The following is a 17,366-nucleotide window of genomic DNA, read 5'->3' as shown; positions in this document are numbered from 1 at the left end:
AGCTGAACGTCTTATTCTACAGATTAGGAAACTGACAGCCAGACGGTGATCTACGCCTGCTCACAGGACACGACAGCTTGACGACAGAGAGTTTACCTCTCGTTTAATACCTGGGACATACACAAACTTGGGCACCTGTGCTTTCTGATGTGTAAAAAGAAGAAAGATCTTGCGGGCAGTTCCAACAACCTACCGATGCTCTTTTCCACTTCTAGGCAAAGCCGCCAGACCCACACTAAAGCAGTGCACAGGGTGCAAATTTCCCAATAGCTCACGTGTCTAACTTTTTCCAGTTACCATGAAAAGTCAGGCTCTGGGCATTCCCACACTTAAGCGGTAATGACAACACACATTTCTTGATAACCTCGTGACCTTATTAAGGCACCGCAGCCTCATCCCAGGATGGAGTCATGAATGTTTTCAGGGCTCACCACATCCAGGTATTCTGAGGGTTACCTCCAGGCACCCCACATGACCTTTTCCGTTTCCACTGGAGAGAAACCTGTGTCCTATTTGTCCAGGACTCTGCAGATTCCAAGGGTTCTTCGGAAGCACTAGCTTTACCTCCAGAAAGCCCTGGGTCAGGCTGCTATTGCTGAGGGAACCCCATTCTCATCCTTGGACTGTCTCTTCACAGGAAGTAAACTTACCCTGGGTAGCTATCAATATCGAAAGAATACTAGGAGTATTAGTACACAGACAGTTAACCCTGAATCTCAACTAACTCACGGTTGAAAAGGTCTGTTAAGCCGTGCGGGGTATGAATTTTAAGAAATCTCAATTTATATGCACAAGAGAAGGTTTTAAGAATGTAACCAAACACAGGTCTAAATGGAAAAAAAAGAAAAACGAACTCCAGATGGTACAGTTCATTACCCGAACGCCACGGCGGGCATCACGCAACCTGAGTGCCGAGGTGGGCTTCACACCAGAGGCGATGGGCAGGACAGCCCAGCACTCGCTGTGTCTCTGCTTCTACCTTCCTTCCAGAGTCTCATCATCGGCCCATTGTTCAATCAGTTAAGAACTTCTCACCGTTACTAATCCCAGTGCCACAAGGTAGCACTTAGTATACTTGATCCTTGAAGTGACAAAAGGTCTGAACGTGACTGCCTGTCTTCTCAGCTCTCGGTCATGTAGCAACACCCATTTCTGTTCAGAGTCCTCTGGCCGCTCACATTCTCATTCACTCTCACTTTCGTTTTCATCTGAAGCTTTGTCACTGGTCTCAACCAACTCTACCACTTTGCAGGACGGGTTTTTAGAATTTACCAGCTAAGAGAGATAGTATTAAAAATATGTTACTAATTATAGATTAATTAGCAAATCTCCCCCCCCACCCCCCACCCCATTATTTTGGTCATTGCAGAAAAAGTCCCTTGGGTTCTAGCTCTGTATTTTGTGACCTATTTTATATTTTCATTATTTTAAGCAAGAAACAAGCAGGTAAAATTTGCCTGCTTATGAATAAACGATTTTCCTAGGAGAAATATTTGTAAAAGTGTTATAAGGAGGTATGTTTATAACCAAGAGTTGATAACTTCCTCAAAGCAGAACATTTAGCACCAAGATCAACCACAAGGAGAAAACGGATACCTAAGAGCTTTACATGAAGACCCATGTCCACGAAGGCCACATTGCTGAAGTCAGCTGAGTGACTGCGTCCACCCCCACGGTGCTCAGGACCTACGACTCTCCAAGGGATGGGTGCCCCCCCTTACCCTGGAGAAGTGGCTATCCTCATCCTCGTCACATTCTTCCCAGTGATCAAAATCAAAAGCCACGTTAGGATTCTGTTCAACATAACAGTTTATGTTAAGTGAGAGAATAAAGCATGCTCAGCGTGTTAAGCCCAAGCGCAGCTGATTTCAACTCACCCTCTGTCTGAGTAAGCCACACCAAGACTCCTTTTTCTCTTTCGAGAGAGTGATTATTGGTTCACCATTTTCCACTGTGCACTTGCAATCATCTTTTATTATGTTGGCCTGCAGCTCCAAATCAGCCGAGTAAAATCTCTCTCCCGCCCAGGCACTAGGTTTACAAAAGGAAAGGAGGTCAGCCTTCTACAATGTTAGAAATTACTTCTTTTACTTTGTAAGCTATCCATAAACCCACCTGAAAACAACTCTATCTCTAAAGTATTTACATTTGTAATCTTTTACATTCCTTATTCTTATCTTCAATATGACCACATCCTCTTTTTGGAACCATTTTATTTGTGGGTGGAAGCTAGAAGAAAGTGAAGAGGATTATACACTCATCTCTGTTTATTCGCTAGGCAAGAAAGGGAAGCAGACCCCAACAATGATGAGCATACCTTTTCAGAGGCCCTGTAGTTTTGTTAATGGAAGCACCTCCAGTGTTTTCAGGTAAAGTTTCTGTACAAAGAGTCAAATTTTTCTATAGGTTATTGATATGTGACTCCATAATATATGTATATATATGTACTTTTTTGCATTTTATGCAACTTTTAGTTGAGGAACTACTAAGACTGTAAGAGTATAAACTTAATAGTAACCAAAGTATCCAATTGCAAAGAACAATTTTAAAAAATTAAAATGCAGATCACTTAGTATAACTAAGAAACAAATATCAGACTAAGAAAACAAATATTTGCCTTGTTAAATATTATGGTTAAACAACTGGGAGAGTAAACTCTCTGAAAAGGAACCACATATAATTATTGGCCATAGGATACAAATGCTCCAGTGTCTCTGCATCTTAACCTGCTAGGGCCCCACTAACGGCTTCCAGAACAGTGGCCAGTACACACAAGGAACCACTGCTGAACACAACATTGCCTAAAGCAACGCAATTTAAATTCTCAATCTGAAACATTTCAAGCTTCCAAAGACCTGAGCGAAAATGTTTCTGAGCAGCTCTGTTAACAGTAGTCCCAAACTGAAAACAATCAATGTCTTGTAACAGGTGAACTGTAGTATATGCATATCATGGAATACACAACTCAGCAATAAAAAAGTGCCACTGCTACTTGCAATAATCTAGATGAATTTCACAGACATAAAGTTGAGTGAAAGAAGACACAAGAGTGTATACCATGTGCTTCCAATTCAGCAACACTGATGGTGACAGAAGTCAGAACAGGGGTTACTGGGCAGGGTTACAGACAGGGAGGGTGCGTAAGCGAGACCACTGGGGTTCTGGAAATGTTCAACAGCTTGATCTGGGCATGGGTAATGGTAATACACATAGGAAAAATTCTGATGAGCTGTACACTTAAGATCTGTGCACTTGTACTGGGTGAGCATTATACTTCAAATAAGAAAAAAGTTACCAAAAAAATTGGAAGCCGTACTGTCAAAAATAGAAATTTGGGTAATATCAGTTTCTGTCGCCTTCTCTATAATTCATCTACAAGTGGAAAGCCTAAACGTTGGTAAATTTCCAAGCATTAATGATTTTAAGTTAACCGTCTTTTACATAACCAACCATGTGTTGGGTTTTCTGAGTTTGTCTGGGAGTCGGCACCTCTCTCTGAGCCCTTGTCCTCTTGCTGTGTGCTCTGCAGACAAGCATCGTCTTCTGTTGAAGAAGGCCTCCTGGGTAGAAGAGGCAGAGGTTAACTGTGAGACGAGGAGACAGGCAAAATCTGGCTCCCTACAGGGACCTCCTGGCAAGAAGAGGGAGGCAGGCCAGCAACACACGTCTGTGAAGTACCTCCTACCACGAGTCAGACCCGCACAGAGCTTACGGCTCATTTACAGATGACGGGCAGGTCAGTCAGCTCTGGGCACTACTGCGTCCCTGGCATCGAGTGCAGAGTAGCTGATCGACACACACATATCCGATAAAGGCAGGAACTCATTTACCGAAATGAAATTCTTTTCAAATCACTTAGAGGACAGTATGCACTGCTACCCACTTCAAAGAGGATGACACAAGCCATCTCCTTTCCTCTCCTGCCCTAGCCTCCCCAGAGACACCCTCTTACCAGTCTGGATCTACTGCTAGAAACATTCTTTGCATAAAAAGGCAAATACTGCCATCTGCATCTTTCTAGCTAAAAGACACACACGCGAGTTTAAACACATGGGAACCTACTACATTCACTTTTCTACCCCTTATTTTATTGTACTTAATAAGTGGAGATTATTCCATATCAGTATATAGAGAGCTATCTCATTCTTGTAAAACTTTTTAATTGTGCTTTTCTTTTGGTTGTTTGAACAGGTAACCACATGCATGTGGTTCAGTATTTAAAAATAAATAGAAAGGTCTACACAGTGAAAAATCCACCTCTCACCTCTGTTCCCCAACCACCAATTTCCTTCCTCATGGGTGACAGTGTAATTCATTTTTTGTGCATCCTTTTTGAGATAATTCAAGCGTAAAGGAGCAAACCTATACAAACACATGTGTGTACACACACACACACACACACACACACACACACACACACACCTGTGGTTAGGGAGTGTGCGTGTGTGTCTCCAAGGGGACGACTGACGGACACCCATGACGCCTGTGGCATGGAGGGCAGTGTCCCACGTTCCAGCCACCCGGGCAGGGACCCCTCCTCAGGCCTCGTTCTCCTCACCGCTGTGCAGCCCCAGACGCTCTGCTGCCCACCCTCTTCCTCCACCACGGCTCTGATCTCCCCTCGACCCTCATCTCCTGGGGTCCTGTTCCTTCCGCCTCTCACACTTACACAAGTTCTGACTCTCCTCAAACCCCAGCAAACCAGAGCCTCCCCAGCCGCTTTCCTGAGCTCTGGGCTTACACCTTCACTAACCTGAAACTCGTGTCCAAACCCACTCAGTGTGTCCTCCTCTCCGAGCTGGCTACTCTCAGTCGTGAGGGCTCAGAATTATACAGTCACACTCCCCTGGGTCTGCCAACCACTAAGCCCTGTGGCTTCCAGATCTTCACGTCCCCAAACTCTGTCCTCTTTCCCAGTCTGCTGTAGGAATGGTGCCATTCTCCTCATTTCTGGTCCAACCATTACAGCTCCCCAACCCACCTCCCCACATGGAGTCCCTTCCTGGAGGCAGGCTCCCTCCGTAGACTGCGAGGCCTCTGCACGTCCCTCTGCCTGTGATTATCACCAAGGTGCGCGGCACTCCTGTGCAACCACAGAATCACATGTGCAGAGGGACTGAGCAGAGTGCTCTGTGCAGAGCTGGGGCTCAACAGTAGTTGCAGTGTTTCCTATAAGTGATCAATCTGTCTTGATTAAATCTACTGAACTGTAGTAGTGTCTTCATTTTTAAAAGAATATCTTAAAAGTAAGCATGGAGCAAATTTTGTTTCCTGAAAGTGTGTAGAAAACAAAATGTATCCTAATTCCATAGGCACCCAATTTTATTAAGATAGAAACCTCTACAAACTTAAGACTATTTTAATCTTTGCCACGTTCTTTGAAATTCTCCTACCCTCAGCAGTAATTCAGGAACCCTTCAAGGTCTCCAGTGGTCGCAGAATTAAATCCACTGGTCAGTTCTCAGTCCTTGTTTCACTGGCCTCGCAGCGCCTGGCCGCTCATGGCTCCCTGCTCTGTGAAACCCTTCCCTCACCTGCTGTCCTGGACGCCCTCCCTGGCCCCCCGGCTCCAGGCTGCTGCTTCTCAGGCTCCTCCCCCACGTCCCCACTGCCGGCCACCTCTCAACATTAGAGTCCCAGTGCTCAATCCTTCGGGGCCTTGTCCAGCAACCTGGCTCTCAATACCAGGATCTGCTGACCAGGCCCCCCCGAGACCACACGCCCACTACAGTTACATTCAGAAACCCGCTGCTTCTCACCACCTCCACAAAACCACCCTAGTCTGAGCCGCTGTCATCCTGTCCTGAACTCTGGGCACAGACTTTGTCCCCCGCTCCAGTCTGTTCTCAACACAGTAGCCCAGAATGTTCTGATTAAGCCATTCCTCTGCTCAAAACTCTCTCATGGTTCCACCTCCTCCTCCGAGGAGCCCACCCGTGCAACGGCCACAGGGTCCAACAAGATCTGACCTTCACACCTAGATTCTCCCCTTGTTTGCTGCTCTGGTCACTGCAACTTCCTCTCTGTTCCTGGAATCAAGGAATAACCAAGCCTTCCCTCTGCCCACATGGGTCTACGCCTCGGTATCTGCCTGGGTCAGGCCTCACCTCTTGGGTCTTTGCTCACCGTCTCAGACCCCAAACTACCCCGTCTTCCCTTCTGTGTTGATCTGCTCCATCTCACATACCACCACATTATCCACTATGTGTTTCTGTAACCTGTTTATCATTTGTCTCCACTGAAATGTGAGCTGGCCCCTCATCTGTTTTGTTCACTACTGTATCCCCAGTAGACAATCAATAAATAGTTGCTGAATAAATGAACAAATTTTAAAATTTCAACTTTACCTATTGGCAACTTCAGTTAGAAGTATTTATCTATTAATTAGGTCAAATGAAACAAAGTCAGACTGAACAAAATATTCCAGCATCCAAAACACACACAGAGCAAAACGGAGGATTAGGAAGCTCCAGGTTCCCATTTCCCCATAGACACACTGAAAGAACCAGCAGAAGCTGTCTGAACCACCTTCCTGTCCCCCCACCCCCCCACCCCCAAAACCAGAGAGGGCAGAGCAGACTTCGTGTGTGAATTACTGTGTAGTCCATTCTAAGCCATCTGGGGGATACCCGAGGGACTATAATGCAAGATGCTCACCTCTGTTTCATGGAACTCAGAACACAGGCAGGAAAGCTGTGGGCACTGCTCAGAAGAGGCCACTACAGACCCATGGACACCTGAGGCAAGGTATGACGCAAGGAGACACACAACAGACCATCAAAGGCCTGGAGAAGCTAGGGGGAGACTCGCTGGAAATTAGGACGTTCAAAAGGAGACTGAGAGGGCTTCCCTGGTGGCGCAGTGGCCGAGAGTCCACCTGCCGATGCAGGGGACACGGGTTCGTGCCCCGGTCCGGGGGGATCCCACATGCCGCGGAGCAGCTGGGCCCGTGAGCCATGGCCGCTGAGCCTGCGCTCCGCAATGGGAGAGGCCACAACAGTGAGAGGCCCGCGTACAGCAAAAAAAAAAAAAAAAAGGGGGGGGGGGGACTGAGAAAGCCACGTGCAGCTGAGGCAAGATGCACGCTCAGAAAAGTCCTGAGAGGACCCTAAGCTTTCATTTCAGGCTGATTTCTAGCCGAGGACATGGAGAAAACAGGAACCTTGTACACTGCTGGAGGGAACATAACACACAGCTGTTGTGGAAATAGTTTGGCAGTTCAAAAACTTAAACGTGGAATTGCCATGGGATCCAGAAATTCCAAAAGAGCTGAAAGCAGGAATTTAAACAGGTATTTGTACAGCAATGTTCATAGCAGCACTATTCACAGCAGCCAAATATCCACAGTACATCCACACAATGGAGTATTTTTCAGCCTTCAAAGCACAGAAATTCTGATACCTGCTACAACATGGATGCACCTTGAAAACATTACGCTAAGTGAAATAAGCCAGACACAGAAGGACAAATATTGTATGATTCCATTTATATGAGGTACCCAGAAGAGGTAAATTAATGGAAACAGAAAGTAGAACGGAGGTTCCCAGGGGCCGAGGGAATGGGAGAATGGGCATTACGGTTTAATGGGTACAGAGTTTCTGTTGGGATGATGAAAACTTCTGGAGAATGTGGTGACAGTTACACAACAATGCGAACGTACTTACTGCCACTGAATTGTATACTTAAAAAACAGTTACTGTGGGCTTCCCTGGTGGCGCAGTGGTTGAGAGTCCGCCTGCCGATGCAGGGGACGCGGGTTCGTGCCCCGGTCCGGGAGGATCCCACATGCCGCGGAGCGGCTGGGCGCGTGAGCCATGGCCGCTGAGCCTGCGCGTCCGGAGCCTGTGCTCCGCAACGGGAGAGGCCACAACGGTGAGAGGCCCGCGTACCGCAAAAAAAAAAAAAAAAAAAAGAAGCAGCCAGATATGAAAGAGACACATTGCATGATTCCATTCAAAGTATGAACCAGGGAAGAGCCATCCATGCTGTTTTGTGTCTGGAAAGCAGCTGCCCTTGCAGGGGGAGCAGGAGGTGTCTCTGAGTCATGCCCTGTTTCTGATCTGGTGCTGGTTTCTGTGCTCAGAAAATCCACCAAGCCACACTTACAATACGTGTTCTTTTCTGTATGTGTGCTGTCGATAAAAAGCTAACTAAAATTCATTCTGTAAGAGATACAGATGAAATATATTTGGAATTTGTTTTATAATAGTCAAACAAAAACAAAAACAAAAATGTGGGCTGGGGTTTGGATAAAATAAGACTCCCCAAATGTTGGTAATTATTGAAGCTGAGTGATGGGAACGCAGAGACTCATTAAACTATTCTACTTTCAGAAAAATGTCCATAACACTTGTGAGTTATACTGCCACAAAACAGCTCTTCCAAAAGGAGACAAAAGTCCACTTACAGGGTCTGGCTTACGCTTTCTTCAAAAGTTGGCATTTTAGCTCCTTTGTATAATTTTTTCAGTTGTTCTACATGTTCTGAGTTATCAATGCCCATTCCCATTGACAAAATTTCAGCTCGAACATTATAATCAATGACAGACGTTCTCAAGTTTTCAAGTTTTGTAGTGTGCACCTTGAATGAAAGAAAAAATATGTTTGCAGGAATTACACTTAGAACTTTAGATGAATCACAAACACTCTCACCGTGGCCTCCTGATCTCACTGTGCAATGTCTGATGCACCAGGGCATGTGCCAGCACAAGGGCCTCCTCATTGGAATCTTCCAGAATCCAGCCCCGTACTGGAGAAATATGATCAGGTGTGGGGCTGGGGCCAAAATCAAGCCCCGAGGTAAAATCCCAGACAAGGCCCACCCGTGATGCTGTAACCACACGCACAATTCTTAAATCTTTCTGGTTCTCCTTCCTGTGCTTTTTACCTCTCCTCACGAGAAGGCTCAGGGTCTTCAGATGACCAGAAAGGGCCTACACCAAGGCCCTAAATCCTGCGTCCTGGACAGTTTCCTCCACTTGTTTTTTTCTGCAACCAAAACATTCTCATCCATTTCGGTTTACACAAAATTAAGTAAAACACGAAAATCTGCAATTGTCTGATTCCTGTTGGTGGGAGGTGTGGCCCCAGGACTTTCATGCGGGTCGGAGTAGACCAGGCTGGCGCTGGCTGGGGCGCCTCCCCGGGGAGCGCGGGAATCAGGAATGCACTCCCGTCCAGGGATAGCAGAAGAGCCTTTCTCCACTCAGCCTGGGGACCGAGCTGGTGTTGGGGGGAGAAGGCGGCAGGTGTGGGGTCTGTCTCCCCTCCAGTGTGCCACGAACAGTGCTACACTTTGGAGCTGCGGAAGCATGTTTGCCAGGTGGGTTTTCTTTTTTTTTTTTGCTTCATTCTCTTAGCTATAGTTTAAAAAATCCTTGCTTAATAAAGTTTCCATTTTTTTCTCTGATGAAAAACCACCACAATATTGACTATTATGACATCGACTAAGACCCCCCCAGACCTCTTCATTTACCTGCACTGGTAGTCTCTACCTTCCCTTCTAAAAATCATATTCTCCTCTTACTCTTAAATCTTATACCCAAACTCTTCTTTTCCATGTTAAGGCTTTTTCACTCTTATAAAAAGAACTTTCAACAAAACACTTTTTATGAACTGAATTCCTTTAAATCGTATAAATAATCATAATAATTAAGATTTAAGTGTAACAGAGCAAAACTCTGAATTGAAAAGTAGAGTTCCCAGGGTGCAAGCAGAGGGGGGATGGTGCCGGCCTCAGCAGGGACGGGCTGAGGCCCTGAGTCACATGTCCTGGCCTCATGCTCAGTCCCACCCACCCCCACAGGGTAGGAGTCTGCTCATGGATGGAATTCCAGTGCCCCGTACAGGTCCTAGCACACAGTAGGTGCTCAATAAATATCTGGTGAATGGATGAGGTAGGAACCGTGAACATAATAAAATCTGTCTTGGAAAGCCTGAGGACCGGAATCCTCCACATTACTGACCACTTTAAGATCACTTACAACTACACCAGCACAGGCTGTGCTTCTGCAGGGCAGTTACTGTCCCAGGGCTTCCCACCTGTGTGGGCAGAGGACTGTGAAATCGGATTACCAGTGCACAGTCACCACTTGGAAAAGAATTATAAACGGGAGACACTGCCGTGTGTACTAACTATTAATAGTTTCATGAAGTTTCTGTCTCGGTTGTATGTGTGAGCGTGTCTGATTTATACACACACACACACACATACACACACACACACACACACACACACACAACCTGTGAGTGCTGGGTTACAATATAAAAGGTTCCCTTAAACCAAAAAACCCATGACCACATTCATGACCCAAGTAACATGGAAAAAGCTCTCCTTTACACAGAGCCCTTATCAAATCAGCCTCCGTTTATGTGAGGCAAATAGTTATTCAAGCAACAGGTTAGAATAATTTGGATAATTTTAGGGGCCCATTCAAACACACGTTTCTTTTCAAGAAAAATGCATACTTACCATTGGATCAATCCAAACCGTATTTCCTAAAGCCAACATCACTTTTGCATCATGCAGTTTCCCATTAATTTTATGATGAATGTACCTAGTAACCTGAAAAAAAAAACCACTTAAGTAATTTATCTGAAGATTTAAAAAAACACTTTATTCTGTATGTGCTCTATAGTTTTGCAAGAAGCTTTTCCATGCCTTTCATTTGAGCCTCCCGACCACCCCATGGGGCAGGTTATGGAGGCCATCACACCCCTTCACCAACAAGGGTAACCATCAGTGGAGACGAATGAGGACAGGTGCAAAGGTGAGTCCCGAGCACAGGGTGTTCCAGCTGCTCCAGAGGACGAGGTCACACACTGGGGCTGCTCAGCAGCAGGGACACTGGGGTTGGGGGGCCCTGGTCCCCAGCAACAGTAGAACTCTCTCTCCTCACTCTCTCACTGAGCTTCCAAAGAAAGAAACATCCATCCTTTAAAGACAGGCTGACAGCTGACAGAGGGGATGGGGGACACGCACCCACGCTGGGAACCACGCGGTGTGAGGAGTCCACAGCACACACCTGTGCTGGGGACTCACCTCTGCACCTCTCCTCATTCAACTCCACTGTTTACAACCCAAACCTTTTGCTTTGCCAACGGCAATGGCTTCTTTCATATCCTGTTAATCAGACTGTAGGAAATGGAGCCTTCCTTTGAAGAATCAGGAGCCTCGTCATGAACAGGACTTAGTGCTCTGGTGACGTCCCTGCCGGGCCGAAGGCGGGGCCTCTCCACCCACCCGAGACGGCATGTGCTCCACGCCTTGGTACAGGGGGGCTTCTTCGCCTTCACAGTGCCTTATCCGCTCTGCTTGGTGACATGCTAGTTACCTACTCTGAAGGACCCAGAGGGCACGTCCCCTCCTTTGGAAGCTTTTCTGGACTCTCTCTCTCTTTCCTTGCCCAGCTACCCAAGCCCAGTGGAATTACCTGGTCCCTCTGGCGAGGGTCCATCACCTATGTGCCCCCCGTGACACGGGTATCCTAAGCGCATACACTGTTTATTCTCTTTAAGTAACAGCCAGTTTATTTTTAGCACAGTGCATATTTCACACCCAAAGTGTGCGAGCACTAATGACGACCACGGCCCATCACACCCGGCCCCTCTGAGGGCTCAGAGCTGGTCTACACATGGCGCTGTGAGTGCGTTCCTGACCAGAAACAGGAAGCAGTGAACCCAAACCCAATACTCCAAATTCAAATACACCTCAATTCTGTGTATATTCTGGGTTAAATATATTCTGAAAGTCAACAAAATATAAAAAGCCCAAATAACTCACCTTTGGATTCCATTCAATCTCATTGTCCGCGGGTTTCACTCTACAAACGATAAACTCCACGGCTTGAGGGGGCAGAGTGTGGAAACTTTCTGGGAGGTGAAGCAGCTGGTCTCTTGTGATGAGTTTGGTCCTGCCTTCATCTATGAACTTCACAAGGACATTATCCAGGGCCCACGTGTCCTCCTTCTGGCTCATCTCCAACACCTGAACCCTACAGGACAACAGTGGCCTCAGTCTAACACAGAGACCCAAAGGGAAATAATCGTCGCCTTGGCTTCCTCGTTAGACGCAAACCACACAAAAGTTCCCTAAGCTGCACGGCTTTACTCCGTACTAGAAATAAAATAACTGAAGTCACCAAGAGCACTCAGCCATGATTTATTTAATTCAAGTATTCTTATGTATAAAAAACAGTGTAGTACTTTGAATAAAGGAAATTCCTTTATCTGACAACACAAGAAAAATTAACATAGCAAATCAAATGTTCCAAGGCTCTCAATCTGGGCTGTCACCACGCGGGGACGGGTGGGGCATTCGAGGGCCATCGGCGCAAACAGGCACACGAGGCAGGATGGAACGCTGACAGTGCCACTTCTTGGGCTGACCTAGCTGACTTACATAGCCTCACCAGGGCTCAGTCTGCTTCTCTGTAAAATGGGAACTGTGCCCACTCGATGGGAATTTTGTAAGAATTAAGTGAGTCGCTGACTGTCCATAGGTAAATGTCACACTGTCATCCACGCTCTGTGCTCAGCAGCCCCAGGGCAGAGGAGCCTCGAGAGTACGGCTGAGCCGGACCAGGGTGAACACGACCCCACCACCGCCCTCCTGGGAGGCAGCCAGGCTCAGTACGTGTACACCGGTCATATGGGCAGAGATGAAAACAGCGATTCAACACCACTTGAAGTCACCTTATGCTTCACAACTTCTAGAGATGAAATAAAGAGACACTTTACCTGTGAAAAGCTACTTTTTCTGCTAATCCATATAATCCAAATTTCTCCACCTTTTCAACAGTTGTTTTATTACTGGAATCTTCAAAATACTCTTTCATGTCAGCAGCAAGAGTTGCATAAAGATCCACATGTTTATCAACTATGCGACCAAAATAATTTGTTGCATTCAAAATATAAAAGGGTATTATCTGAAACATAAACAGTAAACATATCCAGAAAACAAACTCACTCTAACTAACACACCACTGTAAAGCAATTGTACTCCAATAAAGATGTGAAAAAAATAAAATAACATAAAATCCCTTCAAAAAAAAAAACAGGGCTTCCCTGGTGGCGCAGTGGTAGAGAATCTGCCTGCCAAGGCAGGGGGCATGGGTTCGAGCCCCGGTCTGGGAAGATCCCACATGCCGCAGAGCAACTAGGCCCATGAGCCACAACTACTGAGCCTGCGCGTCTGGAGCCTGCACTCCGCAACGGGAGAGGCCGTGATAGTGAGAGGCCCCCGCTCGCTGCAACTAGAGAAAGCCCTCGCACAGAAACGAAGACCCAACACAGCCAAAAATAAATAAATAAATAAATAAATTAATTTTTAAAAACCCCAAAATACAAAAACCTCAATCTGAAGCAAAGAGGCATCTGCAGAAGTCAGCACCTGACCTAAGAGCCCAAAGCACACAACAGGGATTTAAAAATAAACTAGGAAACTGACCAAAAAACAGAATAAAAACCTTAGCATACACACAAATAATTATAGTTTCACTTTAAATTTAATGGAAGTGGTTTGGGTAAATATTAGTTTAAAGCTTTATTATTAGTAAGTGTTCCTTTGTTTACTTTTTAACTGCACTTTAGAAAAATCCTTAAAAAAACATAGCCTCCGTGTCTCTGGAGCCCTTTCTGAAGTATTTTAGTGAGAGCCTGCTGTGTACGAGGCACAAGGAACTCAGAGAGGAAGCATGTCCTGCAGGGACCCTAAGCAACCGTGGGTGGACAGATGTGCCACAGCTGCGTGTGGCCAAGAAGACAACTCTTCACAGGCAAGTGTACGCAGGGTTATTGGCGTGTGTTGGGGTGTCGGTGCGCACAGGTACGCAAGAGTACGGAGGAGGCATTCCAGACAGGGGGCAAACAGTATGCATTAGGGCAGGGAGCCCTGGCTACAGGGCGGGAGTGAGCAGATGGCAGGAGTGAGCAGTGGTTATTTGGTGAGGGGGCAGCGCCATCTGGGAGGCAAGGCAGGCAGGGGAGAGGTCACCCCTTGTGACCAAAAGGTGCTGGATCTCACAGGGCTGACAGCCGGTGGCTCTCCTCTGTGCTCGCCCCCCCCCCACCAGCTTCATTGCCTACGCCCCTCACACTCGCCGTAAGCCTTGTCCTACTCCACAAACATTCCACACAACTCCTACCTCAGGGCCTTTGCACTTGCTGCTTCCTCTGCCTGGAATATCCTTCCCTAGATAGTCTCACGGCTGGATCCTTCTTATCATTTGGCCCTCGGGGCAGCTGACCCCTCCTCAGAGGGCCCCTCCCTGCCTCTAATTTCCAAAGGGCCCCGTGTCCCCCAGCACACACCGCGGAACTTCACTGCATTTCACCCTCTCCGCAGCACTGTCACCATCTTAACTCACTGCTGACCGTCCCCACTGGAAGGTGAGCCGGGAGAGGACAAGTAGCACGTCTTATCATGGCTCCCAACCCAGCCACCAACACCTGAACCCTACAGGACAGGTGGAGAGTCTGCCTCAGGGACTCGTGGAGAGTCTGCCTCAGGGAACCCCCAGTGCTCTGTCAAGCCGGCCCTCATCTCGGGCAGGGAATTCAGTATTCCTTCTAGCCCGGCAGATGGCCTCTCCCAGGGAGTCTTCTCCCCTATGGTTTAGGGGCCCCAACAACCTGGCATCCCAGACAGAAGCCCACTGGGTGACAGGAGTCAGTGGACAGGAGGTGCAGGGGATGGGAAAAACTCTCACTCCAATGTTAGGAGAGCTTGGCAGGATATAACATACACTCCAACTGCAAATATAGTTTTTGAAAGATGCACAAAGAAAAGTAACAGAGAAAATATACTAAGATGCCAATGGTGACTGTTTTAGGATGACAGGAGTAAGGGGAGAGTTCCTTTTCCCCCGCGTTTCCTAAGTTAGAAGGCTCTGTGTTCAGCACACACTGATGAACAGAGTCCAGGCCCGAGCAGGCATCAGTGTGTGGCAGTCCCCTCCACACGGCGTCAGCACATCCACGACACGCCGAGCTGGCAGAACGGAGGTGGCAAAAAGCAGCTTGTGGACTGGACTCTCCTGCCAGGAGGGCGAGAGCGTGAGGCCTCCACACAGGTGACCCACTCTTCCTGGTTCCAGCACCGAACATCCTGGGTGGTGGGAAACCCCTCAGTCCTGGGCACATGGGACGGTCCCTTCTGGCCACACACCTCCCCACCTGTTTCGATGCCCCTCTCGCCAGTAACTCAGTTTGTTACGGTTGCAGGACACAAGGTAAGATACAGAAATCCATCACATTTCTAAAACAATTAGAAAAATAACAATGACATCCAAAAACATGAAATACTAGGGATGAGTTTAACACAAAAAGTAGAAGATCCATCTACTGAAAACTGTAACACGTTGCTCAGAAAATTAAAGGCGACCGAGACAAACGAGTGATACGCCACGTTAACGGACTAAGGAGACTCAGTACTGCTAAGATGTCAATTCTTCCCGTGTTAATCTATAGACTCGAAACCGAGTAGGACCCTGTGGGGCCTTCCCACGGCAGACCCCTCCCCCACATCCTCTGCTTTAGCTTCTCTCTGAAGCGCCCAGGTAATTGTATCTGTGCATGTTTCCTGAGTTGTTTTACAGATGTGAAAACCCCTCACCAAATAGAAGATGTTAACTACTTGATGACCAATGAGCACATAGCCCCCAGGCCTACAGGGGCCTAAGGATTGATAATGTTAACCCCCGTGACACCACTCTGTTATCTCACCATCAACCAATCAGAGAATTGTGCAGGAGCTGATCACCTACCCTGTCACTCCCCATCTCTCACCTGGCCTTAAAAATGGTTTCCTGAAACCCACTGGGGAGTTGCGGGTTTTTAAAGCATGAGCCACTCGTTCTCCTTGTATTGGCACCTTACAGTAGACGCTGGACTTCCTTCACTACAACCTGGTGTCAGTAGAGCGGCTTTACCATGCACACAGGCAAGTGGACCCAAGGTTGGTTTGGTATCAGACTCAACGCAATGCCAAGCAAAATCCCACCAGGATTCTAAGTATAATAGATATTGATAACCTGATTCTAAAATTTTATATGGACATGCGAAGTAACAGTCAAAAGGATATTGAAGAAGACAGGCAACGTTGGAAGACTTACCCACCAGTTTTCAAGATTATAAAGCTACAGTAATCAAGCCAGTGTGATACTGTATAAGGACAAAGAAACCAAGGAGCAGAATAAAGAATTCAGAAATCAGGACTTCCCTGGTGGTCTAGTGGTTAAGAATCTGCCTTCCAGTGCAGGGGACGCAGGTTCGATCCCTGGTCGGGGAACTAAGAACCCACGTGCAAGGGGGGCAACTAAGCCTGTGTACTCTAGAGCCTGCGTACCGCACCCAGAGAGCCCATGCACTGTAACAAAGAGCCCGCGTGCTGCAACTAAGACCTGACACAGCCAAATAAATAAATAAATAGTAAAAAAAAAAAAAAAAAGAATTCAGAAATCACATATATGGTCTCCTAATTTTTGTCAAAGGTGTCAATATAATTTAGGGGGAAAAGAAGGTCTTTATACTAAATGATGCTGGAGTGACCAATTATCCAGAAGAAAAAATCTTGCCTCCTTTTAAAAAACTCTGCCACACACAAAAGTTAATTTGAGGTGGATCACAGAGCTAAATGTAAAACTATACAGCTTCTAGAATAAAAACACTGGGAAAAATCTTTGCAACCATATGGTAGGCAAAGATTTCTTATGGCATGAAAAGCACAAAATACAAAATAAAAAAGTAAAAAACAAAAAAAAACAAAACAAACAAAAAAAAAGTAAAAAACTAGGCTTCATCAAAATTAAAAACTTTTGCTTTTCCACTGGGAGAAAACATTTGCAATATATCTGACAAAGGATATCTAAAATATATAAAGAACTGTTAAAACTCAACAAGAAGGAAACCCAAATAAAAAATGGGCAAGAATTCTAAACAGAAAAGTTAACAAGAGAAGAGATACAAATGGCTAGTAAGCAGTGGAAAGATGTCTAAGATTCTTTATCACCAGGGTAACACAAATAAGATAACAGTGCAAATGCAACAGAGTGGCAAAAATTACAGACTGAGAATACCAAGTACTGATGAGAATGTGGATCAACTGGAATTCTTGCGTGCAGTGCTGGTCAGAATGCCAATGGTTCCACCTCTTTAGAAAACTGTTTGGCAGTTTCTTACAAACATACACTTACCATATGACTCAGCAATTCCACTCCTAGGTCTTACTCCAGAGAAAAGAACATGTACTGTCAAAGATGTAACACAAATGATCGAAGCAGCCAGAAACTGTCAACAACCCAAATGTCCATCAATTTGTGAACAGACAAACATACAGTGGAATCCTACACAGCAATAAAATAGAAAACA

The 17,366-nt window shown here is 46.3% G+C and overlaps 1 protein-coding gene across 1 annotated transcript in view; it reads right to left on the bottom strand.

Moving 5' to 3' along the window:
• Positions 1-236: 236 nt before the first annotated feature.
• TDRD12 (tudor domain containing 12) overlaps positions 237-17,366 on the bottom strand; it is an 81,586-nt gene continuing 64,456 nt past the window's right edge. Inside the window, exons 23-32 of the mRNA XM_027079323.1 lie at positions 12,738-12,925; positions 11,782-11,992; positions 10,471-10,563; positions 8,408-8,580; positions 3,451-3,560; positions 2,318-2,378; positions 2,116-2,229; positions 1,878-2,031; positions 1,722-1,793; positions 237-1,275 (exon numbers count right to left, since the gene is read on the bottom strand). Of these exons, the coding sequence (XP_026935124.1) occupies positions 1,183-1,275; positions 1,722-1,793; positions 1,878-2,031; positions 2,116-2,229; positions 2,318-2,378; positions 3,451-3,560; positions 8,408-8,580; positions 10,471-10,563; positions 11,782-11,992; positions 12,738-12,925 (1,269 nt within the window). The 3' untranslated portion in view covers positions 237-1,182. The remainder of the gene's footprint in view (positions 1,276-1,721; positions 1,794-1,877; positions 2,032-2,115; positions 2,230-2,317; positions 2,379-3,450; positions 3,561-8,407; positions 8,581-10,470; positions 10,564-11,781; positions 11,993-12,737; positions 12,926-17,366) is intronic.

Source organism: Aethalodelphis obliquidens, unplaced genomic scaffold (genome assembly GCF_003676395.1).
Source record: "Aethalodelphis obliquidens isolate GAN/ISIS:26980383/991018 unplaced genomic scaffold, ASM367639v1 scaffold43, whole genome shotgun sequence".
Classification (NCBI taxonomy): Eukaryota; Metazoa; Chordata; class Mammalia; order Artiodactyla; family Delphinidae; genus Aethalodelphis; species Aethalodelphis obliquidens.
Note: the sequence above shows the minus strand (reverse complement) of the source record. Positions and strands in the feature narration are given on the sequence as shown.